Source organism: Marmota flaviventris, chromosome X (genome assembly GCF_047511675.1).
Source record: "Marmota flaviventris isolate mMarFla1 chromosome X, mMarFla1.hap1, whole genome shotgun sequence".
In the NCBI taxonomy this organism is placed as follows: Eukaryota; Metazoa; Chordata; class Mammalia; order Rodentia; family Sciuridae; genus Marmota; species Marmota flaviventris.
The window spans coordinates 106,566,329-106,594,282 of NC_092518.1; the positions used below are offsets into that span (position 1 = coordinate 106,566,329).

General features: G+C 38.1%; 1 protein-coding gene, 1 non-coding gene and 1 pseudogene across 8 annotated transcripts in view; 2 read left to right on the top strand and 1 right to left on the bottom strand.

The window, feature by feature from the left end:
• The window catches only part of Thoc2 (THO complex subunit 2), a 120,518-nt gene extending 112,044 nt beyond the window's left edge, over positions 1-8,474 (bottom strand). For all 7 annotated transcript variants that reach the window (XR_011705719.1, XR_011705718.1, XM_071606631.1 and 4 more), the window contains exon 1: positions 8,392-8,474. Coding sequence is in view for 5 of the 7 variants with exons in the window: in XM_071606631.1 (XP_071462732.1) it covers positions 8,392-8,462 (71 nt within the window). In the remaining 2 variants the exon portion in view is untranslated. The remainder of the gene's footprint in view (positions 1-8,391) is intronic.
• On the top strand, positions 5,504-5,576 carry Trnaa-agc (transfer RNA alanine (anticodon AGC)). Its single transcript has one exon. It is a non-coding gene; the product is annotated as a tRNA-Ala (tRNA).
• Positions 8,475-10,324: 1,850 nt separating the features above from the next.
• On the top strand, positions 10,325-10,435 carry LOC114092473 (small nucleolar RNA U13; annotated as a pseudogene).
• Positions 10,436-27,954: the final 17,519 nt, after the last annotated feature.

The following is a 27,954-nucleotide window of genomic DNA, read 5'->3' on the forward strand; positions in this document are numbered from 1 at the left end:
ATAAAAGAAATGAAAAAAATTCAAGAGAAATATAGAGGCCCTTCACACAAAGAAACCAGAATGCCAAATGACCAAAACATATGAAAAGATGCTCAATGGAAATATAAGCTGCAATTAAAAAGAAAATATAAGCCACAATTTTAAAATTATATATATACACATACACACACACACACACACACACACACACATATATATACATATATATCATATTGACAAAACTTTTAAAGTTTGACAGTATTGAACGTTAGTGAGAATGTGAAACAAGGTCAACTCTCATACACTGCTGGTGTGATCACACACAGAAATAGTTTGGCAATATCTAGTAAGGCTGAAGTTAACTGTAATCTATAATTCAGCAAATCTATTCAAGTATATACTCCACAAAACCCCATGCTTGCATACACCAAGACATATGAGATTTTTGTCTATTGGCACTGCTGGTAATAGCCAAAAACTGGAAAAAACAAAAATGTACATCAAAAGCATAAGAAATAAACACATCATTGTACAGCTTTACAATGGAATATCTTGCAACTACAAAAATAAATGAAAATGCAAACATGAACGGATCCTAAAAAACTGTTGAGCAAAAGCAGCCAGATACAATAGAATACATACTTATGATTTGATTTATATCATGTTCAAGAACAATATTAAACTTACTAGGTAGTAAAACTATAAAAGAAAACCAAAGAGAAAAAACAGAAATGTCAAGATAATGGTTACCACAGTGTTGGAAGGGTTTCATCAGGAAGGGAGATGATGTTTTTTGAATGAGTATAAGTCAGGTGTGTGTGCATTTTACAATGATTCTTCAACCTCTTCTTTTAGGTTTTATACACTATTCTGTATTTTTGTTAAAATTCACATTTTAGAAAAAAAATATTTTTCCTTACAAGTTTAAAGAAAATGAAACAAACCAATAAATGTACATACAAAAATTTCTTACTCTTATATCTAGCTATCCTTATTCTAGTCGATGAAACAAATAACTTTAAGACTTACATAATCATACACCATATCTAAGGCTAAATATGATGCCACATTTACCATCATCCACAGAGAGATTATCTACTTTGCAGATTACCCATATCCTTGGAACTCACCTCTGTGTCTTAACTATTTTAATACTCTATCATCAGAGTGAGCAAGGTAAGAATGTTAAAAATCAACAGAATAGGGGCTGGGGATGTGGCTCAAGCGGTAGCGTGCTCGCCTGGCATGCGTGCAGCCCGGGTTTGATCCTCAGCACCATATACAAACAAAGATGTTGTGTCCGCTAAAAAACTAAAAAAAAAAATAAATATTAAAATACTCTCTCTCTCTCTCTCTAAAAAAAAAAAAAAATCAACAGAATAAAGTTTTGCTGGTCAACAATTCACATCTGTCACAAAATTATTTTCAAAACCAAAGAATAAAAAGGTCAATGGAAAGCAATTATTAAATTAAATTTGCATAAGTCTGAAAACTTCACTGTAAAAGTTTTTAATAACCTCCCATTTTTAAAAAATTCAATAGCTAGTAGAAAGGATTTTGAATGTTCCTTGCAAAGAAATCATAAATGTCTGATGTGATAAATACACCAATGACCCAGATTTGATCATTATGCATCATGTATCAAAATATCACATCATATCCCATAAATATGTGCAATTATTGTATCAATTCAAATAAAAAATACAAATACTGACAAAATTATATTGTTACATCATTTGCATGTATCAGTATGTAACAAAGAATCCCACTACTAGATATAAATATAATACACCACTAAAAAAATGGAAAAATTTTAAATTGTATACACTTTTAAAAAAGAAAAAAACTCATAAGAGTACCTTATAAGTGGTAAAATAAACTGGTTTTAATTTGATCCCCAATATTTTAACCCTTTCTCTGGAAACTACACAGGCCTTCCAAGGAGTTAAGAACACTAGTTAAGCTTTTACATTCATAAAATGTTAAACCTACAACAAGTTTGTATGGAATATAAAACAAAATCAATCTTTCTTCCAGCAGGCAACATAAGAATAAAATCTGCTTCAGAGTATCAGAGAATATAACCTAAAAATGTCTACCATCTAGTTCTTTTGCTGAGAGTAAATACATAAAAAAGGAATATCTAAATTGCTTCAATAAAGAAAAAAATTTAAAGTTGTTTCAACATTTACTATAAGATATTAACCCCTTATGGTTCTCAATGTCCCTATAACTCAATTCCTTTTAGAATGTAATAGTAGGAAGCTTCATGTTTTGACAGAATTTAACAGACTCCAATAACTAATCTGTCCCTTTATACTCAGACTACAAAAATGCAAGGTCAAAAATTCCTTTTTATAGAAACAGAAATTAATCTTTAAAATGCCTTCTGGTGGCAAATACATTTGTTTCCTCACATTTTCAATAGCTTCATTTTCTACTTCTTTGAACAATCTTAATACACGTCTCTTTCAATAAGCCTTCCAATTGTTGAGGGGGGGTTGTGTCAGTGCTCCAAACTCCTACCTAATGGTGTAGTCATCATTACATAACCTGAGGAAATAATTGAAATATAATTCTATATTGTCATTCACTAGGCCACAAACATATTCATGAGGATGCAGATCATAATGTCTTTACCGGTTATTAATTATCATCTCTCTTCAAAGATTTGTTCAAATTGTGCACAGAATTATTAATAGGTTATTACAATCAATTCACTTGCATAACTATACACACAAGTATTCCTTAGTTATAGGAGAAAACAAAGTAATCACTAAGAATTTTCCCCCAATAACTACTATGGATTTATCTATGTGCTCCTTTCCCTAAGGAATCACAAATAGAAGGGCACCAAGTATCCTTAAAGAAATAATTGTTTTTCAATGCTGCATTTGTCTTACCACACCTGTCAGTTTTAGTAACCTAGCCTAAATTATGGAAAGGACACAAAATGACCTCCAATAGTTGCCCATTTTAATATGGCTTTTAAATTAATCACATTTTCTGATGCAGTCCAAATTCAAATTATTATTTTAGTTGCTTAATATACTCCAAATATCTGAGTTTACTGTACAAATTTTTTTTCTACATTTAAAAGTTTCATGCTGTTGTGAAGATACTTTCTCAGGTTGCTGAGAATAAAATTAGAATCTACTTTCTATCAAAGATCAATGAAAAACTGAATAAAATGATAAAATGTCTTACATTCTTCCAAGGACTTCAGAAGTATTTTGTGAATACTTCTAAATGTACATATTTAGCTTTTCACCTTATACTCCTATCTTCCAGGAAAAAGAAAATATGACATAAGCCTCACATCTCAAACTTGGCCTCACAAATAAAAGGCTGATATTCACCAGTGCAAGAATAAAAAAGGTTCAATTTGGTTAACCAAAGTGCTACATCTATTGTTACTGAGTATGGTGCCCCCCCACCTGTAATCCCAGCTATTCAGAATGCTGAAGATCACAAGTTCAAGGCCAGCCTCCAAATTAACAATAACTTGTCTCAAAAACACAAATTTTAGGGCTGTGGATATAGCTAGGTTGGTAGAGTGCTTGCCTCACATGCACAAGGCCCCGATTTCAAATCCCCAGCACCACACAAAAAAATACAAATTTTATAAGGGCTGGGATATCACTCAGTGGTAGAGTGACCCTTGGTTCAATCCCCAGTACCACAAAATAAAAATGAATATTGAGACATAATAGTTTTATCTTGTGGAAAAATGCATTTATAAAGTAAGCAAACAACAAATGTTTAAAAGACTTGAAAGAAATTTCTGCATTTACAGTAAGGAAAAAGCACAAATATATTAATAGCATTCACTCTACCTTAATGTTTAAGCATTATGAAATAATTTTTTAACAAAGAAAGCAGTAGCCTAGATAATCTCCTAATATTGCTTCAACATTTTCTGAAAAATGTATTTCTCTTCCCAGGAAGACAGACCAAGGTTTAACTTCTGAATAGAGGTTGAAATGAGAAAACTAAGTGAAAACTAAGACACAAAGAAAAGGTTGCTGGGGCTGGGGTTCAGTGGCAGAGTGCTTGCCTGTCATGTGTGGGGCACTGGGTTCGATCCTCAGCACCACAATCCAAAAAAAAAAGCAAATAAAATAAAGTCATGCTGTCCATCTCAACTACAAAAAGAAAAAAAGAAAAGGTTTCAGTAAAAGTTTCAGCTGAATTTAGTGCAACTCTTTTTTTGGAGGGAGAGCATTCAACCACCAAAACTAAAATTTCTTAGAACGATTATATCTCCCCTTCTTCCTTCCAAGACATTCACATCAGATGACATTTATTAAACATCTAAATGTACTAAGTTTTGCAATGTCTAAAATCATTTGAAAGCAGAAGAAAAAGAATGACATCTAAAACATTTGGCAATTACATTTTAAAACTTTATTAAAACTATCAATAATCAATAAGATCTAACAAAAACTTCTAATTGGAATGTTAAATTTTTAAAGAAAAAATTCTTCAAACAGATAGATAATACTCAATGAATGAAAGCATTTCAAAATTAGACTAAATATTGATTTTGAGAGTATATAAGATAGCATTTTCAGATTAGGAACTTGGAATATCAAATGTCCATTAAGATTATGACAAAGAAATGCTAAACTCACTGAGTTAATGATTTCTACAAGAAAAAGAATTCTCCACTGGATATACCAGTTACATGCAAGTTTATTACTTTAATCATGGGTAAGTCTTATGTGCCCATGAAATTATCAAAAAAAAAAAAAAACTAATTCCAAAATTAGAGTGATTAAATTCATATCTTGTATATGTGCAGAATTTGAAAGGGTTTGCAATTAGATGTGAAACTTGTAAGAGGCAGTCTTAAGTATTACTGAAAAGAACACCTAAATTATGTTGGGTACTCCTCCTCCGCCTTTCTGATACCCCTTGGGAAAGAACACATTAGGAGTTTAATAATTTAACATTAAAAACAATAAGTATCTCTAGAAACATAATAGGGTAGCTAGGTATGCAATGGATGTACCAGTCCAATGGACAAAATACAATTTTAATTTTCTGCATAATTATTTAACAAAGCTTATTCTTCAAAGCCAAGATCTTCTATCTAATAGAGAGTTGTCTTTCATGGGGCATAATTAAGAATTTGCCATCTTTGTTAGTTATAAAATGCCCACATATTTCATGTTGCTTTTAACAGTATGACAATGTAGTTGACTACAACTCCCAGAATAAACTTATGCTAGTAAAATGTGACAGACAGGAAGCCCAGCATAAAGTTCCACACCTGTAATTCCAGCTACTTGGGAGGCTGAGGCAGGAGAACCACACCAAGTTCAAGGTCAGCCTGCAGAACTTAGTGAGACCCTGTATTCAATTTTTAAAAAAATTTTTACATGGCCGGGAATGTAACTCAGTAGTAAAGCATACCTGAGTTCAATCCCCAGTATCATAAAAAAGAAGTGACAGAAAAGAAATGAATTAACAATCTCATTATATGCATTATATATTTTTTAAAAGATAATTTTCAGGGGCTGGGAATATAGCTCAGTTGGTAGAGCGCTTGCCTAGCATGCACAAGGTCCTGGGTTCAATCCCCAGCATCACCAAAAAAATAATAATTTTCAGTCAAGTAAAATCTCATCTGCTTGTTAAAAACAAAATACATAAGAAACAATTTGAAATATTGGTCATAGTCCAAAAGCCAAATCTATAAGTGGATTCACTAATAATTTGGTTGCACTGTCTTTATCGTTTTTTGATGCTGTTTTTCACTGTTTTTTTTTACACACTTTTTTTAGTTGTAGATGGGCACAATACCTTTTATTTATTTACTCATTTATTTTTATGTGGTATTGAGGATAGAACCCAGTGCCTCACACATGCCAGATGAGTGCACTACCACTGAGCCACAATCCCAGCCCCTCCAGATGCTGTTTTATATTTAAGATACATTTTTTTCAGACAAAGGATTTTCTGGTAATGTTTACAATACCATTTGTTCTAATAAAATAAAAATGCTAACATCTATCTTTAGCAAGATAAACTCCGAAGTAGGCTATATGTAATGAAGTTTTCATAGAAGAAAAAAGAAGTCAAATAAATGAAAGTGAAGTACTGGATGGTGGTGTGTCAATTTAAAATATTTCAGTATATAACTTTAAATTCCTTTCATGTAATACAGTTATAAAACTGACCATACTGATTTGGATCTACTATAATTCAAACCCCATTCCATAAGCCAAGCAATAACTACATGCATATAAGTGCTGATAACAGTTTTAAAGTAGCTCTTTAACACAAGGAACTATGACTGTTAGCATGGATCATGTAAATACACATAAAGTGAACCCAAAATTCTATTTTAACCTTACATCTCTTAGTCTTCTTCCAATCAATACCAGTCAGAAGCAAACAGAAGTTCACCTTCCAGCCCAATATTTGTCATTCTAAGTTGGAAGCAACAATAGTAAAAATGTCAAAAACAGCAGCTGGGGGCCAGGGATGTAACTCACCGAAAAAGAATGTACAAACACCACAAAAAAAATTTAAAAGTGGAGGAGGACACTAAGTAATTTACAAAAATGAAAACCCCTAAATAGATGATCTGGCTCTAAAGGTAAATAAAACAACGATGAACCAATTTATCCATTTTCAGGGGATTACCCTAAGATAGATGATGATGATGGTCTGGTTGGATTTGTTAACTAGTACATATGAGGATTTGAAAAATGTTCCTAACAGTTAAAAATGAATGTTTAGCTGTCGGTCAATAAACCAATAAGCACTATAAGTATATGCTGGAAGGGGGCGGGGGGTTAAACCAAGAGAAATATGAGACATAATCCCTATCCTTCAAAGACCTCTCAATTCATTAGAGTACAAGAGTAAATACACATGAAGGAGTCAGAGACCAATTAATTGCTAACCCGAGTGGTACAGACTTTAAGTGCAAAAGCTGTCCTGAGAAGTTTAAATATCTAAAGGCTGGAATAATATTACTTTTAATAGCCATCACTTGAGCACTTACTATAAGCCAAGTGCTTTACAGGCATTATTTAGTCTTCACAACAATCCTTTGAGTACTTATTATTCCCAATTTACTCAAGGGGAAACAAAGTGGTTAAGGAACTTACCCAAGGTCACTCAGCTAGTTAAGTGGCTAAGACGTCCGCTTATTCAGGCAATCCAATTCTAGAGCTCACACTAAGTTTCATAAAACAGTGGGGGGGGGGGGGGGAGTAAGCCATAATATAGGCTGGCAACATTACAAGAGCAAGACCGGGCAACGCGTTCCTGGCGCTTGGTTCCAAGTAACAAAGTTCCAAAGATTCGTATCTTTCCTACCAGCAACAGTAAACTGGTTACTGGAATTGGGGGGACGACCAAAATGACTAACAAGAATTAATATCATACAGGGTTGACCTTTAGCTTCTAAAGAGATTCAGAAGGAAAGTAGAACTAAATTATTTGGTTTTAAATTTGTGGTTTTACTGCTTAAACAATTTTTTTGGGGGGGAGGGGCGGAGCTCTGAAATTATGGGCGAGGAAATCGCCGGTATGGGAAACTACTGTTGTATTACCGAAAAGAAAAATAAGTTTTGTGACTAAAGGAAACGCGTTATCCTAGGTGCTAGAGAAGCTTGGAGAGTTGCCAGAATTAGTTACAGTACCAGAACAAAATGGGTTTTAGGAAACGTTCAATGACAAAAGTTGAATCCAACCCGAAATAGCTCCAAGGTGAAAAGACGGAGCAAAGAAATGCCGATAGGTCTTCGGGGAAACGGCAATCCCGGCCACTCTTCCCCACGGCCCGTGGCGCTGCGCAAGGCCGGGACAGTCCAAGACACCGCTCCCCCGGAGGACCAGAGGTGCCAAACGGGGCTCTTCACGACGCCCCGGGCTTCTCGGCGGCGGGCGGAGAGAAGGGGAGAGTCCGGGACGGTTCACCCTCCTCGGACTTCGTGCAAAGGAGGCGGCAGGCTCCAAACTGCGGAGTCGAACGGGTGCAGAGTGAAGAAATGGAACAGAAAAAAAATGGAAAGTCTGAATCGCTCCGGCGCAGACCCATAAAGAGAAAGGAGCCAAGTGAGCTCAAGCGAAGAGGGGGACAAAAAGAGAGAGAGCGGGAGCGTGGGGACCGGCAGGGACGAAACAGGAGTTCTGCTAAGAGGCCAAAGGAAGCTGACCTGCTGCGGACAGCAGGGATTTGGGGGAGGTCAAGGAAGGAGGGAGGCCGACGGCAGTTACCAGTACCGCTCCTCCCTAAGTTCGAAACTCCTAGCCAACCATCCACGCCCGCCACCGGGTGGGGGAGGGGGCACATCTTCCCCCCGACACTCACAACCTCCCACCACACTTGAGTGTATGGCCAACGCCCTGTCTCGGCCAGGCCCTGCGCCCACCTCTGGCCCGAATACTCACAATTCGCTTCTCCCTGATTTCTCCCAGTTCTTTATCCACTCTGCGGGAACCACCACAGTTGCGGCCGCCATCTTCCCCTCACTAGTAACAGAGGCCCGGATGTGTAGCACGCGAGCGAGGGGTCAAAGGGGAGTACCGCCCACGGGGAATGCCGGGAGCTGCAAGTTCGGTTTTCGATTTCCCGCCCCACCTTCCTTCCCTCCCTGCGGAAGCCTGAGGCCCAGCAGCCAACCAAGTAGCAGAGACTCCTGGGCCCTTTGCAAAGTGACTATGCTGGCCGCGCCCCGCACCGTCCTCGCCTTTGCTTCCCTTTAGAACAGAACAAATGCCACACCCGGCCCGACTCTTAGCCCTTACCGTCTTGCGTAATATCTACCCCAGACCACTATTTCGAACATGTGTTTTTCAAGCACCCAATACGTGCTAGACACTGGGGAAAAATAAGCCACTTCGACTACCTTCAACGAGCTCACAACCTGGGAAAGACAGAAATAGAAGTAGATAAATTACACCTCTGCTAACTGCCGAGATAAAATAAATTAATTGGGGAGGGAAGCAACCATTTATCATGTGCCAAGCAATATGCTAACACAAGGGATACAATCTATCCCTGGGAAACACATGAGCCTTGAGTTCTGACCCCCTGCTGTGTCTGCCAACCTAGGGGGTGCAAGTATGATGAGAAACAAAATATTTACATTGTCTCAAAGTATCTCTCCACAAGATACTATAACAAAGGTCAAAGTGGAATCTTTACCATGGGAAAACATGGCAGACATCATCCCATGTGGTAAAAATAATTTCTCCAAGATTGAGGGTGAAGTTGCAGGTAGAGCCCTTGCCTAGCATATGCAAGATCCTGGGTTTGATCCCAAAAAAGTAAATGTCCCCAGAAATAGAACAAAGGGACATCATATGACTCCTGATAAGGTGCTAGGAAAAACACTAATCAAATTTTTCATATTAATCATGCCCCAAAATTACATAACCTGAATTTAAGCATGAGGAAACTGTGAAACAGACCCATGTTGAGGGACAATATACAAAATTACTGGCTTGCACTCTTCAAAATCGTCAATGTCATGGAAGACAGATCGAGGAATTCTTCCAGATTAATAGAGACAAGAAACATGATAACTGAGTCTCGGCAAGATTTTTTTTTTTTTTTCATTTGCTGTAAAGAGCATTAGTGAGGGGCTGGGGTTGTGGCTCAGTGATAGAGCACTTGCCTCACACGTGTGAGGTACTGGGCTCCATCCTCAGCACCACATAAAAATAAATACAGATTTTTTTTAAGAGAGCTTTAATGGGAGAACTGACCAAATTTGAATACCTGTAGATCAAGAAATAATATTATATTAGTGTTAATTGCAATGCTTGGACTGTGATTACTAAGAAAACCTTTCTTTCTTTCCCCCTACCCCCTGTGCTGGGATTGAAGGGATGGGGCATTGAGCCATTTTTTTTTTTTTTTTGCACCAGGGATTCAACTCTGGGGCATTCGACCACTGAGCCACATCCCTAGCCCTATTTTGTATTTTTATTTTAGAGACAGGTTCTCACTGAGTTGCTTAGCACCTCACAGTTGCTGAGGCTGACTTTGAACTCATGATCCTCCTGCCTCAGCCTCCCCAGCCACTGGGATTATAGGCGTGCACCACTGCACCTGGCATAAATCACTACATTGATGGTGCAATCCTCCTGTCTCAGCCTTCAGAGTCGCTGGGATTACAGTAGTGTACCACCATGCCCTGCAAAGGAATTTCTTGTTGTAATAAACAATACTCATTGTAGCCTTGCTCAGGTGTTGCCCCTCTTAATCCTAGCTGCTAGGGAGGCTGAAGCAGGAAGGTTGGAAGTTCGAGACTACTGAGATAATGGATCATTGATTTGCAATTTACTTGGAAAGGGTTCAGAGAAAAACTCAGAGGAGAGCATTTTTGGTTCAAAAGAGTGATGATTGGGTGTTCGAGCTGGTGTGTGCTAGATATGTGCATCTCTCCCTCTAAACCTTGTTAAGATGTGGCACGTTGTCCAGCTGAAGTGAAAGAAAGAGGAAAGGGGGAAAAAAGAGAGCAAAACTAGTAGGATGAGTAAACAAATGTGAAATGTTAACACTTTAGGAAGACTCTAGATTGAAGGAGTTAAGGAAATACTACCCCCCAAAATACACTGATTTAGTATGCCATTACTTCAAACTGAACACATTCTAGGAACTACAAATGTGGGGAGGGGGTTTCTTTAGACTTACTTTATTTGCCTAAAGACAGACCTTCAGAAAAATACTCAGCTGGCATGAATTCCTCTCTGTGAAAATCCTCATCAATCAGGGAAAACTAAAACTCTTGCACTCTTCAAAATCGGGTGGGGGTGCACACTTGAGTTGCAACTAAGGAGGCTGAGGCAGGAGTATTTCAAGTTCAAAGCCAGCCTCAGCAACTTAGCAAGGTCCTAAGCAATTTAGCAAAATAAAAAGAACTGGGGATGTTGCTCAATGGTTAAGCACCCCCTGGGTTCAATCCCTGGGAAAAAGAAAAAATATTAAACTCTTGTCAGAGATAGAGGACTGGAGGTCAACACCATACCCAGATTTTGTCATAGCCTATCACCTATTCTTCTGAGGACCCATTCATCTTACCAGCAAATAATTTCTTTTTCCTTAAATTACCTACATCTCCCCTATACTATCCACTATTATGAGGGTGTAAAAGCTACTAGATCTCAGTGGACATTTGGGAATTGACTTTTCTTTCATGTGATGTCCCTGTGCACATAATAAATTTATACACATTTTCTCCAATTATCTATTATCCACTTATTTCATAGACTCAATAATCAAACAGTGGGAGAGTAGAAGAAAAGTTTACCCTCCCATTAGGATGAAGGACATGCAGGGATTTTCTGTTCTATTTTCAAAATAAAAAAAAAAATTTAGAAATACATATTTGGCAGAAATTTAACAAAATAAATGAATGAAATCTTCCACACATATATTAAATCATGAACTCTAGAACTAGTATCTTCTAAATTTGGCACATTTGTCAAATGAACCAGATTCATTTGCATCGAAAAACTGTTCAGGGGATAAACTATGTTCTGAATAGGTTGGGGAAGTCTAAGTTTTTTATTATTGTTTTTCACCAGCTATATCTAATCTCTTTTTAAAATATTTTTAGTTGTTGATAGACCTTTATTTTATTCATTTTACTTATACGTGATGCTGAGAGTCAAACCCAGTGCCTCATACATATCAGGCAAGCGCTCTACCACTGAGCCACAATCCCAGCCCCTATATCTAATCTCAATATCTTGTCTGACTTTAAATTCTAAAGTCACCCACTAAAAAAATACATCATTCAATTTTCAATAACTTTTGCACTCTTAAAAACCTTTTGCCATTTTGAGGTGAGTCAAAGATATGAATGCCCTCTGATCTTTTCATGTTTCATTATTATGAAAAATTTCAAATATATACAAAGTTAAAAGAATGGTATTGTTAATCTTCATGGACCATCATCCTCCCTAGAAAACTCTGAAGTCATTATTACAAGGTAGCTTTTGTAATGCAAGAAACACTGCCTTACTATTTATGTATACTTCTCTGATTAACCTACAACAGGGTTTTGCAACCTTGTGCTTTAACTACATTTGGCTCTAGATAATTATTTGTGTTTGTGTTGGGAGGGAGGGGGTTCCTCTGCATTGTAGGATGGTCAGCAATAACCCTAAACTCAGCCCACAAGATATCAGTAGCAAACCTCCACACACCTACATGCACCATTTATTACAACCAACAATGTGTAAATGTCTCCTAGAAGGTAAAATTGCCCCCTGTTGAGAGCCACCAACCTACTATATTCTGCTGTTTGGTGGCTTACCTTGCCACACATCACAATGATTTCTCTTTGCGAACACTACCCTGTGTACAGTATACATGTTACTCAGTATGCCACAAAGATGGTATGACCTGAGTGTAATGATACCCTTTGAGACCTACGTTTTCTCTTTTCACAGAGTCTGCAGAACTATTTTTAAATGATATGATGACTCCTTTAGGAATTACTCAGAGCTAATTGGCTTTTGCTCTATAAGATGGCAAAAGTTTGTCTTTTGCATCCTTGTTGTTGGCTTGCATGTTCATTGCTATCAGCATCTAGCATTATCTCAGCAGCTGGGAGTATTGTTCCCTGGTAATCTCACTGGCTCCTGGGTGCTAATGTGCTGGCCAGGGACTGAGTAGTTTCAATATTGACAGTTTGATGCATAAAATGATAGGTGATTGCAAAGCTTTTCTAAGATCCAAAGTGAAGAAAAGTTCCTTGAAATTAGCTACCTGATAGCTTCTGTATTTTAGGCTAAAGGTATTTATGCCAAGCCAATCTACATGGCTCCATCCTATCCAAACTGTTCCTTTAGTGAGAAAAACACCTTTTCATTATCTGTGTCAGGTAGTAGAGTTAGGTCTTCATTTTGGAACTGGAATCCCACAAGGAAGCAAAGGGGGAAGAGAAGGCAGAAGAGATACTGATTTAGATCCCTAGAAAATTCATCAAGGTCACAGGGCAAAGATGACCAGAGTGTGGTAACTGGGTTATGTTAGCACTACTTGTCTATTAGGCATTATTATGATCCAGATTATAAAGATTTTTATTGTCTCCTATTTTTCATTGTTGTTCTCCCTTCAATTTCATTTTCCTCTTCTCTCCCACTTCAAACCTAAGTAGTCAGGCTCTAGAACCAAATGTCTTAACTATACTGCTGGGGATTGAATGTGTGTGTGTGTATGTGTGTGTGCATTTAAGTTTTGTTGGTTTTGTGTGTGTGTGTGTGTGTGTGTGTGTGTGGTTCTGGAGACAAAACTTGGGGCCTTGAACATGTTATGAAAGTGCTCTACCACTGACCTACACCCCCTCTCCCTGATGGGGTTTGAACTCTGGTTTTACTACTTAGTTGCATGACCTTAGGCAAGTTAATTACCGTCTCTATACATGGATTTCTTCCTTTATCAACTGACCCAAACAGTGTCTGTTGAGATTGAAATGGACTAAATGCTTCACATTCCTCTTTTCTGACTTCTAAATCATTTTTCCCCAGTGCTGAAGATTGAACTCAGGGGCACTTAACCACTGAGCCACATCCCCAGCCCTTTTTTGTATTTTATTTAGAGACAGTGTTACTTTTGCTGAGGTTGGCTTTGAACTCTTGCTCCTCCAGTCTCAGCCTCCTGAGCTGCTGGGATTACAGGTGTGTGCCACTGCGGCCAGCAAATCTCAGCAATTGTGATGTGACAACATACCAGGGATTGCCATGAAACTTCTTACCATTAGTAATGAAGTCCTTATTATGTTCTACAAGTGATCCAATTCTAGAGTTTTATCTTGAGGGTCTACTTCAGAGGATCATTTCTGGTATCAATTGTGTTACTTTGAGTAAAAAAAGACCCTGAGATGGATATTTGAGAGAAAGCGTTTAATCAGGGAGGTAATTCCAGAAAGCAATGGAGGGAAGGGAGATAAGGAAGAAATAGAAAACAATACAAGGTCTGTTAATGAGCAGGTTAGTGCTGTGGGCAACTGGGACTCAATTCCACTGGGACTCAATTCCACTAGGCTCTCAGGAAAACTAAATAGAACATGCCTCAGTGTTTTCCACCTACAGAATAAGGAAGCTTATGTATTTTCCTTCCATTCATATCCATCATTGATTAAGGGTTGTTCCTATGACCCTTAAATCCCTGGCACTTCTGGCTTGACTTGTACACCGGCTAAGCATACTCCATGGCCAGAATGACTTTAGGCACAGAGATGCAGGTGCTTATAGTAAGAAGCCATTGGCTTGTACAGAAACAACTAATGCCTGGGGGTATTAGGAGGAGCATCAACAGAATCAACTGCAGGGAATAAAAGGGAATTCACTTTTTTCCCCAGTACTGGGGATAGAATCCAGAGCCTTGCACATACTAGGCAATTGTTCTACTACTAAATTACACCCCAGCACAACTTTTCTTTATGGATATGTATAACCATTATCTGGTTGCAGAGAGCATGTGCCTGTGCACTGGTCACCAAGGAGCAGAGAATTGGAAGATTTTCTCTTTTAGATTTTGAAGTAGGCAGTTTGATAATGCCGTCTACAAAAGCTGTACATGCTGGGAAATTTTCCCCCAAATAGCAAGGGGAATTAGATATTGGACAGCAAAAGAGGAGGAGGAAGAAGGAAGGAAGGAAGAAAGGGGGTCTGAGGATGTAGCTCAGTGGTAGAATGCTTGTCTAGCTCATGCAAGGTTGTGGGACTACAAAAAAAAAGGAGAAGAGAAAGAAGAAACCATATACATATACAGCCAGGTCAAGTCTCTGTAATATTATTTCTAATAGCCCCTTGTATTTTCACTTCCTTATCACTCAAAGATGCTTTTATCTATAAGTAACAAAATAGCTAACTACAATGGCTTTAAAATGTGATCTTATGGGTTCATTTTCTCACAGAACTGAAAGGCTGGAAATCAAGGTCTGCTGGCATTTGTTCAGCAGTTCAACAAGGTCAGTGATGATGGACTTGCAGTTCTCTTGGCCTTTCTTTCAATGTCACTAGATGACTTTTACAGCTCCACATTTAAGACAATAATAAAAACCTATGTGCTAGTTTTCTATTATTTCTGTAATGAGTTACCACAAATTTAGTGGCTTGAAAGAACAAAAGGACTGGTGTGATTCTATATGTACAACCAGAAGAATGAGAAGTTATACTCCATGTATATATGATATATCAAAATGCATTCTACTGTCACATATAACTAATTATAACAAATACAAAAGAACACAAATAAAATATCTTATAGTTCTGGACATCAAAAATCTGAAATGAGTCTCACTGGGCTAAAATCATTGTGTATGCAGGACTGTTCCTTCTTTTTTTTTTTTTTTTTTTTTTGGAGACCACTGAAGCATTCTATTTATTTCACAGCATTATTATGGCAACAGATAACTGATATAGGTAGGAAAAAGATGCTTTATTATGGGATATGGGGGAGGATACATGTCCTGATTATAATCTTAGTTCTGTACTCTTCCTTCCACCACTAGACCTAGTCAGAGCCAAGAGTCATCAATAAGAGAAGAGCAATCACTAAATATTCTTATACATACAAAAAAATAACAAATCGATTTGATATAGATTATGAGATAGTTTTGTTAAAATGAGATAAAACAAAAAACTTCTCTCACATAAGTATAGAGTCACAATACCACATTTAAACCAAATTGGTTATGATTTGGGTGTTTTTTCAAAAAAAGAACACTTTGAAATGGTTTACTCTGATTGTAGGATTTGCTGCCAAATCTCTTCTCAGCCACTTTGGCCTTGTTATCTCTGAGCCTAAACATTCCTTTTTGAAAATTCGAAGACATATGTTGTACCTATAGCTAGATATATTTCCATGTTTATGCAAAATTTATTGTCTAAATCATGGATATGAGAATGGTGGGCATATCAGGCCAGAGAAATAAAAGTGACAAAAGGATAGATACTGCAAAGTAGGAAATGTACTTACATATAGGTTGGTGTTTTCTTTTTACTAGAATGCCCATTATATATATGTATATAAAATATATATGTTATATATATGATATACATATGTTACATACACAAAAGTAATAACATTGTTTTTATTGTGTACATCATGATATTGCCATATATATATATATATATATATATATATATATATATATATATTAGTGGTTATTTTAGCTAATTGACAAATATATCATTTCTCATATTTATCATTTTTGTGGCAAATATCATATAATGTCAATTCTTATTACTTTTCTCAAGAATATAATATATTGTTGTTAACTATGGTCATCTTGCTCTATAATAAATCTCCTAAGTTTTATCCCTCCTATATAACAATAATTATGTCTACTCTGACCCACATCTTCCCTTCCTGCCTTTCCTTTATTTTTTTTTTAATTTTTTATTGTTGGTTATTCAAAACATTACATAGTTCTTGATATATCATTGCCGCAGTCCTGCTGCAGCAGAATAACCAGGGGGTGACGAACAACTTGTTTACGTTGATACAGCAGGAGTAGGAGCCGTTTATTGCAGGACAGGAGCAGTATTTATACCTTCCACATAGCTTATCTAATTAGCATAAACTCGATACAGCACTGAACCAATAAGAAATCTCCACACTTAATGGCTCGCTTTTGTTACTTCTCAAACCACTCCCTCTGGCATTTTGCCAGGCACCATCCAGACTTGTTTATGAACTCTAACATTCCCCTGACTAAATGCCAGGTGTTATTTTGACTTGTTTACAGACTCTAACATATCATATTTCACCCTTTGATTCAAGTGGGTTATGAGCTCCCATTTTTACCCCATATACAGATTGCAGAATCACATCAGTTACACATCCATTGATTTACATATTGCCATACTAGTGTCTGTTGTGTTCTGCTGCCTTTCCTATCCTCTACTATCCCCCCTCCCCTCCCCTCCCCTCCCCTCTTCTCTCTCTGCCCCCTCTACTGTCATTCATTTGTCCCCCTTGTATTATTTTTCCCTTTCCCCTCACTTCCTCTTGTATGTACTTTTGTATAACCCTGAGGGTCTCCTTCCATTTCCATGCAATTTCCCTTCTCTCTCCCTTTCCCTCCCACCTCTCATCCCTGTTTAATGTTAATCTTCTTCTCATGCTCTTCAACCCTACTCTGTTCTTAGTTACTCTCCTTATATCAAAGAAGACATTTGGCATTTGTTTTTAGGGATTGGCTAGCTTCACTTAGCATAATCTGCTCTAATGCCATCCATTTCCCTGCAAATTCTATGATTTTGTCATTTTTTAATGCAGAGTAATACTCCATTGTGTATAAATGCCACATTTTTTTTTATCCATTCGTCTATTGAAGGGCATCTAGGTTGGTTCCACAGTCTTGCTATTGTGAATTGTGCTGCTATGAACATCGATGTAGCAGTGTCCCTGTAGCATGCTCTTTTTAGGTCTTTAGGGAATAGACCGAGAAGGGGAATAGCTGGGTCAAATGGTGGCTCCATTCCCAGCTTTCCAAGAAATCTCCATACTGCTTTCCAAATTGGCTGCACCAATTTGCAGTCCCACCAGCAATGTACAAGCGTACCCTTTTCCCCACATCCTCGCCAGCACTTGTTGTTGTTTGACTTCATAATGGCTGCCAATCTTACTGGAGTGAGGTGGTATCTTAGGGTGGTTTTGATTTGCATTTCTCTGACTGCTAGAGATGGTGAGCATTTTTTTCATGTACTTGTTGATTGATTGTATGTCCTCCTCTGAGAAGTGTCTGTTCAGGTCCTTGGCCCATTTGTTGATTGGGTTGTTTGTTCTCTTATTGTCTAATTTTTTGAGTTCTTTGTATACTCTGGATATTAGGGCTCTATCTGAAGTGTGAGGAGTAAAGATTTGTTCCCAGGATGTAGGCTCCCTATTTACCTCTCTTATTGTTTCTTTTGCTGAGAAAAAACTTTTTAGTTTGAGTAAGTCCCATTTGTTGATTCTGGTTATTAAATTTTGTGCTATGGGTGTCCTATTGAGGAATTTGGAGCCCGACCCCACAGTATGTAGATCGTAGCCAACTTTTTCTTCTATCAGACGGCGTGTCTCTGATTTGATATCAAGCTCCTTGATCCATTTTGAATTCACTTTTGTGCATGGCGAGAGAAAGGGATTCAGTTTCATTTTGTTGCATATGGATTTCCAGTTTTCCCAGCACCATTTGTTGAAGATGCTATCCTTCCTCCATTGCATGCTTTTAGCCCCTTTATCAAATATAAGATAGTTGTAGTTTTGTGGATTGGTTTCTGTGTCCTCTATTCTGTACCATTGGTCCACCCGCCTGTTTTGGTACCAGTACCATGCTGTTTTTGTTACTATTGCTCTGTAGTATAGTTTGAAGTCTGGTATCGCTATACCGCCTGATTCACACTTCCTGCTTAGCATTGTTTTTGCTATTCTGGGTCTTTTATTTTTCCATATGAATTTCATGATTGCTTTCTCTATTTCTACAAGAAATGCCGTTGGGATTTTGATTGGCATTGCATTAAACCTATAGAGAACTTTTGGTAATATCGCCATTTTGATGATGTTAGTTCTGCCTATCCATGAACAGGGTATATTTTTCCATCTTCTAAGATCTTCTTCTATTTCTCTCTTTAGGGTTCTGTAGTTTTCATTGTATAAGTCTTTCACCTCTTTTGTTAGGTTGATTCCCAAGTATTTTATTTTTTTTTTTGAAGATATTGTGAATGGAGTGGTTGTCCTCATTTCCATTTCAGAGGATTTGTCGCTGATATACAGGAATGCCTTTGATTTATGGGTGTTGATTTTATATCCTGCCACTTTGCTGAATTCATTTATTAGCTCTAATAGTTTCTTTGTAGACCCTTTTGGGTCTGCTAGGTATAGAATCATGTCATCTGCAAATAGTGATAATTTAAGTTCTTCTTTTCCTATTTTTATGCCTTTAATTTCTTTCGTCTGTCTAATTGCTCTGGCCAGTGTTTCGAGAACTATGTTGAACAGAAGTGGAGAGAGAGGGCATCCCTGTCTTGTTCCAGATTTTAGAGGGAATGCCTTCAGTTTTTCTCCATTCAGAATGATGCTAGCCTGAGGCTTAGCATAGATTGCTTTTACAATATTGAGGTATGTTCCTGTTATCCCTAGTTTCTCTAGAGTTTTGAACATAAAGGGATGCTGTACTTTGTTGAATGCTTTTTCCGCATCTATCGAGATGATCATATGGTTCTTATTTTTAAGTCTATTGATGTGGTGAATAACATTTATTGATTTCCGTATATTGAACCAGCCTTGCATCCCAGGGATGAATCCTACTTGATCGTGGTGCACAATTTTTTTGATATGTTTTTGTATCCGATTCGCCAGAATTTTATTGAGGATTTTTGCATCTAGGTTCATTAGAGATATTGGTCTGTAGTTTTCTTTCTTTGAAGTGTCTTTGTCTGGTTTAGGTATCAGGGTGATGTTGGCCTCGTAGAATGAATTTGGAAGTTCTCCCTCTTTTTCTATTTCCTGAAGTAGCTTGAAAAGTATTGGTATTAGTTCCTCTTTAAAGGTTTTGTAAAACTCTGCTGTATACCCATCCGGTCCTGGGCTTTTCTTAGTTGGTAGTCTTTTGATGGTTTCTTCTATTTCCTCAATTGATATTGGTCTGTTTAGGTTGTCTATATCTTCCTGACTCAATCTGGACAGATCATATGACTTAAGAAATTTATCTATGCCTTCACTATCTTCTAATTTATTGGAGTATAAGGATTCATAATAATTTTTGATTATCTTCTGTATTTCTGAAGTGTCTGTTGTGATATTGCCTTTTTCATCCCCTATGCTAGTAATTTGAGTTCTCTCTCTTCTTCTTTTTGCTAGCATGGCTAAGGGTCTGTTGATTTTGTTTATTTTTTCAAAGAACCAACTTTTAGTTTTGTCAATTTTTTCAATTGTTTCTTTTGTTTCGATTTCATTAATTTCAGCTCTGATTTTAATTATTTCTTGCCTTCTACTTCTTTTGCTGTTGTTTTGCTCTTCTTTTTCTAGGATTTTGAGATGAGGTATGAGATCATTTATTTGTTGTTTTTTTCTTTTTTTAAGGAATGAACTCCACTCAATGAATTTTCCTCTTAGAACTGCTTTCAATGTGTCCCATAGATTCCGATATGTTGTGTCTGTGTTTTCATTTATCTCTAAGAATTTTTTAATTTCCTCCTTGATGTCTTCTATAACCCATTGATCATTCAGTAACCTATTGTTCATTCTCCAAGTGATGTATGCTTTTTCCTTCCTTCTTTTATCGTTGATTTTCAGTTTCATTCCATTATGATCAGATAAGATGCATGGTATTATCTCTACTACTTTATATTGTCTAAGAGTTGCCCTGTGACATAATATGTGATCTATTTTTGAGAAGGATCCATGTGCTGCTGAGAAAAAAAGTGTAACTGCTTGATGTTGGGTAGTATATTCTATATATGTCAATTAAGTCTAGGTTATTAATTGTGTTATTGAGTTCTATAGTTTCCTTATTCAACTTTTGTTTGGAAGATCTGTCTATTGGTGAGAGAGGTGTGTTGAAGTCTCCCATGATTATTGTATGGTGGTCTATTAGACTCTTGAACTTGAGAAGAGTTTGTTTGATGAACATAGCTGCACCATTGTTAGGGGCATATATATTTATGATTGTTATGTCTTGTTGGTGTATGGTTCCCTTGAGCAGTATGTAGTGTCCCTCTTTATCCCTTTTGATTAACTTGTGCTTGAAATCTATTTTATTTGATATGAGTATGGACACACCTGCTTGTTTCCGAAGTCCATATGAGTGATATGATTTTTCCCAACCTTTCACCTTCAGCCTATGTATGTCTTTTCCTATCAAATGTGTCTCCTGTAGGCAGCATATTGTTGGGTCTTGTTTTGTGATCCATTCTACTAGCCTGTGTCTCTTAATTGGTGAGTTTAAGCCATTAACATTTAGGGTTATTATTGAGATATGGGTTGTTCTTCCAGCCATATTTGTTTATTTATGTTACTAAACATGGTTTGTTTTCCTCTTTGATTATTTCCCCCCTTTACTGTCCTACCTCCCACTGTTGGTTTTCATTGTTATTTTCCATTTCCTCCTCCTGTAATGTTTTGCCGAGGATGTTTTCAAGAGATGGTTTTCTAGCTGCAAATTCTTTTAACTTTTGTTTATCGTGGAAGGTTTTAATTTCATCTTCCATCCTGAAGCTTAATTTCGCTGGATACACAATTCTTGGTTGGAACCCATTTTCTTTCAGTGTTTGAAATATGTTATTCTAGGATCTTCTAGCTTTCAGAGTCTGTGTTGAAAGATCAGCTGTTATCCTGATTGGTTTACCCCTAAATGTAATCTGCTTCCTTTCTCTTGTAGCTTTTAAAATTCTCTCCTTATTCTGTATGTTGGGCACCTTCATTATAATGTGTCTAGGTGTGGATCTCTTATGATTTTGCACATTCGGCGTCCTGTAGGCTTCTAGGATTTGGGATTCTGTCTCATTCTTCAAGTCTGGGAAGTTTTCTCGTATTATTTCATTGAATAGATTGCTCATTCCTTTGGTTTGAAACTCTGTCCCTTCCTGTATCCCAATGACTCTTAAATTTGGTCTCTTGATGTTATCCCATATTTCTTGGATGTTCTGCTCATGGTTTCTTAACAGTCTTGCTGAGCTGTCTATGTTCTTTTCAAGTTGAAATACTTTATCTTCATTGTCTGATGTTCTATCTTCTAAGTGTTCTACTCTGCTGGTAGTATTCTCAATTGAGTTTTTAAGTTGGTTTATTGCTTCCTGCATTTCTAGGATTTCTGTTTGTTTGTTTTTTATAACCTCCATCTCCCTGTATAGTTGATCTTTTGCTTCTTCTATTTGTTTATGTAATTCATTGTTGAAGTGATCTTTCATTGTCTGATTTTGCTGTCTGATGTCTTCCTTGAGACTCCAGATCATCTGAAGCATGTATATCCTGAATTCTTTATCTGACATTCCATCTGCTGCAGCTATTACCTCTTCTAACATTGAGTTGACCTGCATTGCTTGCGGTCCTTTCTTTCCTTGTCTCTTCATACTGTTCGCGTTTCTTTCTGCTTGGTGAATCTTTGTGCTATTGAATTTTCCCCCTATATATTTATATTGGTCTTGTATAGTTGCAAAGTCTCCCTCGCAGGTGCGGGCGGCGGCTCTGCCCCTCCTCCAATTGGGGCAATGTGCCTACCACGCCGGCAGGCCGCTGGGCCTTTTCTGCCGGTCGGTAGCAGGTCCGCCTACCTTGCAGGTGCGGGCGGCGGCTCTGTCCCTCTGCGGGCCGCTAGGCTTGTTCTGTCGGTGGTCGCAGTTCTGCCTACTTTGCAGGCGCAGGCAGCAGCACTGCCCCTCTGCAGGCCTCTGGGGCTGTTCTGCCGGTGGGTCGCAGGTCTGCCTACCTTGCAGGCGCCGGGGGGGGGGGGGGGGGCGGCTCTACCCTTCCGCAGGCCACTGAGCCTGTTCTGTTTGTCGGTTGCAGGTCTGGCCTGTTCTGTTGGTGGTCACAGTTCCGTCTACCTTGCAGGTGCGGGGGCAGGGGGTGGCTCTGCCTCTCAGCATGCTGCTGCTCCTGTTCTACCGGTGGGTCGCAGGCCCGCCTACCTTGCAGGAGTGGTTGGCAGCTCTGCCCCTCCGCGGGCCACTGGGCCTTTTCTGTCGGTGGTCACAGTTCTGCCTACCTGGCAGGCGCGGGGGGTGGGGGGCAGCTCTGCTCCTCAGCAGGCCGCTGGGCCTGTTCTGTGGGTGGTCACAGTTCCGTCTACCAGGACTGTTCCTTCTGAAGGCTCTAAGAGAGGATCTATTTCCTTGCTCTATCCATCTTTTAGAAGGTGCCTGCATTCCTTGGCTGGTAGCTTCTTTCCATCTTCACAGCCAAAAATCATATCACTCTGACTACAGTTTCTTTCTCTCTTATCTCTGTCTATTCTCTCTTTCTGCTGGAGATTAAACCCAGGTCCTCATCCATGCTAGGCAAATGCTTTACCACTGAAATACTTCCATAGCCTTTGACTTCTGTTTCTGTCACCACATCTTTTCTGACTCTTCTGCCCTCCATCTTCCACATTCAAGGACCCTTTTGATTATGATGGGCCCATCCAAATAATTCAAGACTATATCCCTATTTTAAGGTTAGTTGACTATCAACCTTAATTCCCTTTGCCTTGTAATCTAACATATTCACAAATTCTGGGGATAAGGACAGACTTTTTTTTTTTTTTTTTTTTTAGCAGGGAGGACATTATATTGCCTACCACAACCATTTATAAAACCTCATTGTCCAAAACTGTAGCTGGAAGGGAAATGAAGAAAATGGGATTAGGAGTGGGAATTGAGTCAGTTTAACAGTGTCTTCCATACGTTGGTAGTGCTTCTCACAGTTTGTAATTATACTTTTTTTTAAAAAAAAAATTTAGTTGTTGATAGACTTTTTAAAATTTATTTATTTATATGTGGTACTGAGAACTGAACCCAGTGCCTCACAATACCAGGCAAGTGCACTACCACTGAGCCACAGCCCAGCCCTGTAATTATACATTGATTGTATGATTTTTCTCCCTTTGTAGACCTTATATTCCATGAAAAAAGGAATCATGTCAATTCACCATTGTATCATCAGCATATAATACAGTACCTAACACATAGAATCCACTCAATACATTTTTAGTGCATAAAAGAATGCATGAACAGGTACACATGCACACTTACATGGGCATGCTCTTTACAGCATTTTGTGGTCATAGCTAAGAAGTGGAAACAATCTAGCTGTTCATCTATAAGAAACTGATTAAACAATTGATTTTTTCAAAATAAGTCCCTAGTATATCTATACAATGAAATACTATGCAGCCTTTATAAACAATGAGGCAGATCTCAAATGTAGTGACATGAAAGACTATTCATGATTTATCATTAAGGGGAAACGCAACTTGTAAAACAGCATTTATTGTATGACCTTATTTGTGTAATAGTAATCTGAACTTATTGCTCTGGGGAAGGAAGAAAATAAAAACCTAGAGAAAGCAAAGAATCAAATTCTTGGTTTTGAATTGTTTGAGGAACACATACCAAGCCACATTCCTGCCTCACAGTCTTTGCACTGAGTTTTCTTTCTGCCATAATACTTTCCCCTCACATATTAAAATATTAATATGAATGATAATAATTGGTAGCTTGCACTCACTGTTCATTAAGGTCTCTGTCTAATGCTTTCTTCTTTGAGCTACCTGACTTGACCACCCTATTTAAAATAGCATGCCCTATCACTCTTCTAACCCTTGTTCCAATTTACTTTTATGACATTATATGTCTGTTTAATTATTTATTATATCTCTTCTCTCAAATGAAAATCTCATCCCATGAGACCAGGAATCTAGGTGATTCGAATCTGAACTGCTGGGATACCTCACTTTAAAAACTCCTTCTAACATTTAGGGCATCAGTTCTCAAAATATGATTTTCAGAACAACAGCATTGTCATCACCTGGGAACCTGTTAGAATGGCAAATTATCAAGCCCCACCCCAGATCTACTGAATTAGAAACCCTGGGAGTAGGGCCCAGCAGTCTGTGTTTTAACAAGTCCTCCTGGGGATTCTGCTGCACATTCAAGTTTGATAACCCCTGATATTGGCTTTCATTTTTAATCAGCATTTTCTCAGCTTTCTTCCTAGGTATCTTGTCCAGGAAGAAAGATGTCAGCTCTTTCTCTCCTGTTATGTCATCTATAGTGCCCTTAAGAATATTCTAAATAAGAGGAATATTGAAATCCTGTGATAAACACCTTAAATTTAAATTTTTCTTGAACTTTACTGTCTGGAAAGGGGGCTAACAAACTTTTTTCTGTAAAAGGTCAGAGAGTGGGTTTTGTGAGCCACATGGCCTGTCACAACTACACACCTCTGCCATTGTAATGTGGAAGTATCCACAGATGACAAGTACATGAACAAATGTGATTGTTTCAATAAAACTTTATTTGAGTAGGCTGAAATTTGAATTGTTGGCAATCTGGTGGGAATTACATACATGTGTTTGTGTGTGTGTGTGTGTGTGTGTGTGTGTGATGTTATTTTTGCATTTCTCTGATTACATTTGTTCTCTTCTGTGAAATGCCTACCCATGTCTTTTGCCACTTTTTCTGTCTGCTAAAGGGAGATCACTACTGCACAACATCTTTGTTTATTCACTTTGTATGGAGAGTAATGAAGACTGATATATGGATATAGAGTGAGTCCTGGGCAGTGGCAAATTTCTTAGATCATTGGATAGAGGCATAGAACAATCAGTACCTGAATATCAGTGACAGGGAAGTCCAGGGAATACATGTAGATGGATCTTGGAAGTGGGCAGATCTTTGTGTCTCAAATTAATACCTGCCAGAGAGCATCTATTGCAAAGTAGATTTTCAACAACCAGGTGGATAAGACGGACTATTTTGCAGATGTTAGCCTCACTTCCTATGCAATACACCCATGAACAGATGGTTACCTAGACAGAATTGGAGACCATGCATGAGCCCAGCAGCATGGGCTTTACCTTTCCATGACTGATTTAGCTACTGCCACTGCTGAGTGTCCAAGAAGCCAACAGAATAGAGCAATTCTGAGTCTCTGATATACTATCAGTGACTGAAGAAACATTAGTCAACCACCTTGTGCCTGGCTGATTGCATTGGACCCTTTCCACCATGAAGGGGACAACGAGCTGTCCTGAATGGAATCAATACATACTTCAGATCTGAGTTTTCCTTGCCTACCTATACTGCCTTTGCCCAATCCTACTACCTGTTCTTTCCCTTCACAGGTTTCACTCTCCAGTAAAAACTTTGCACTCCTAACTCAGTTTCAGCTTCTGCTTCCTAAAGAATGCAATCTGCAATAACTTCTTTGCCCTAGCAAATGGGACACTCATGAAGAGGCATGCCCTAACTGGTGATTATGCAAATTATCACCAATGGTGACTTGAAATGGGATGCAATTGGAAGGCAAAGCTTTTAGAAATCAAGTGGTTAGAACACTGAGTCTCTATGGTGAGAATGATGATTGCAAAGGAAGTGGCTAAGGCTATTTCTGATGACCCTAAAGAGTTCACACAGAGGGGCTGGGGTTGTGGCTCAGCAGTAGAGTGCTCCCCTAGCATGGGCAAGGCCCTGGGTTCGATCCCCAGCACCACATAAAAATAAATTAAAAAAAAAAAGAGTTCACACAGAAAAGTGGAAAATTTGAAAGCCTTGAATGTACAACTCAGATCACAGTGGAAAATCAAAAGGCCTTAATGCCAGCATTAAAGTAGCCTTTATTCTCCTGCAGCTGTAAAACAGATATGCCTGAAGATCACGCTCAGGGACTGATTATAAATGTTGCAGAGGTGCAGCATCAATTAAAGGAACAGCCTTGTCAGGACTCTTAGGCCAAGTTAAGGGCACTCCTGGGAAAAGAACAGGACCCTATCACATTGGATGGAAATATCTGGGCATAAACAGATGATGCTGAGAACAATTTAACCTCCAAGTCCCCCTGAACATTCCTTGCAAATAGAGGCAGTTCTACATTCCTTGTCTAAACCTATGGGTCTTCCCCAGCATGCAAATCTTTTAGTGACTTCCACTGAAGTGGAACACTGATCCTCTTCAGGACCAACTCCCACAACACTTCATTGCTTCCACTCTCAAAACAATTGTTACATCTCAGCATAACCAGATGCCTAAATGCCCATAGGAAAGGGATGTTGAAGTAGATCTCTTATGTACCATTTTCTCAGTGCTACCTTCAATGATACTCTTAGAAGGACTAGGTTGTGGGATTTTCAGTTTTAAAACCAGTACAATCCCAGGAAAATGGGAGGACAGTAAGGCATCAAAAAATAAACTGGTGTGGGCTGGGGATGTGGCTCAAGCGGTAACGTGCTCGCCTGGCATGCAGGGGGCGCTGGGTTCGATCCTCAGCATCACATAAAAAATAAAGATGTTGTGTCCACTGAAAACTGAAAAATAAATATTAAAAAATTCTCTCTTCTCTCTCTCTCTCTCTCTCAAAAAAAATAAAAATTAAAAAAAAACTGGTGAGAGTAGCATTAGTATTAGTGAAAAGCTCTGTGAAATATTCTCTGTAGGCCACAGATGACGGTGAGAGATGCTTAAATGGAATTGGGCTCCCTGATATCAATAGGAACAATAGGGTTCTAAAGGGTGATGGTACCTAATTATTAGAACTAAGGTGGATGTAATTAACATAATAAAGCACAAGGATAGGATGGTAATAAAAGTATTTTCACCTCAATCTGTTGGAATGGGTGATTACTTATAGAATTCCCTAGCAATGAAATACATGTGACATAGAAGCAGAAAAAAATCTGGATTTGCTGAGCAGAAATTTAGTTTTCCTGGATTCTCATTCTGTTCCCAGATCTACTAAGCCAGTTTGCAGGTCTGGAGCCCCTTGATTATGAAGGAGGCTGAATCTCTTCAAGAACCTGTTAAAATACTATCACAAATATATACTGCAAATCTTCCAAGTCTTCCTCAGACTGAAACCTGTGACCATTTATTAGAGACCATGACCAAGGGGAAAAAATATCCAGAACTTTCTGAGAGTTTTCAGATCCTGATTCTAAACTGATGTTAACTCTTGTAGACCCAGTATGCTATTTTGATTTGTCACCAGGGTGGGGATTTATGGAGTAAGTTTATAAATGAAATCTTAGGGCTGGGGATGTGGCTCAAGCGGTAGCGCGCTCGCCTGGAATGCGTGTGGCCCGGGTTCAATCCTCAGCACCACATATAAACAAAGATGTTGTGTCCACCGAAAACTAAGAAAAATAAATATTAAAAAAAATTCTCTCTCTCTCTCTCTCTCTCTCTCCCTTTAAAAAAAATAAATAAATAAATGAAATCTTAGTCTAGATCCATTTCAATGGGAACTTGCATCTATTTTGGCAGAATAACCACACATTAACTTTTCTTTTTCACTCATTTATTCATTTA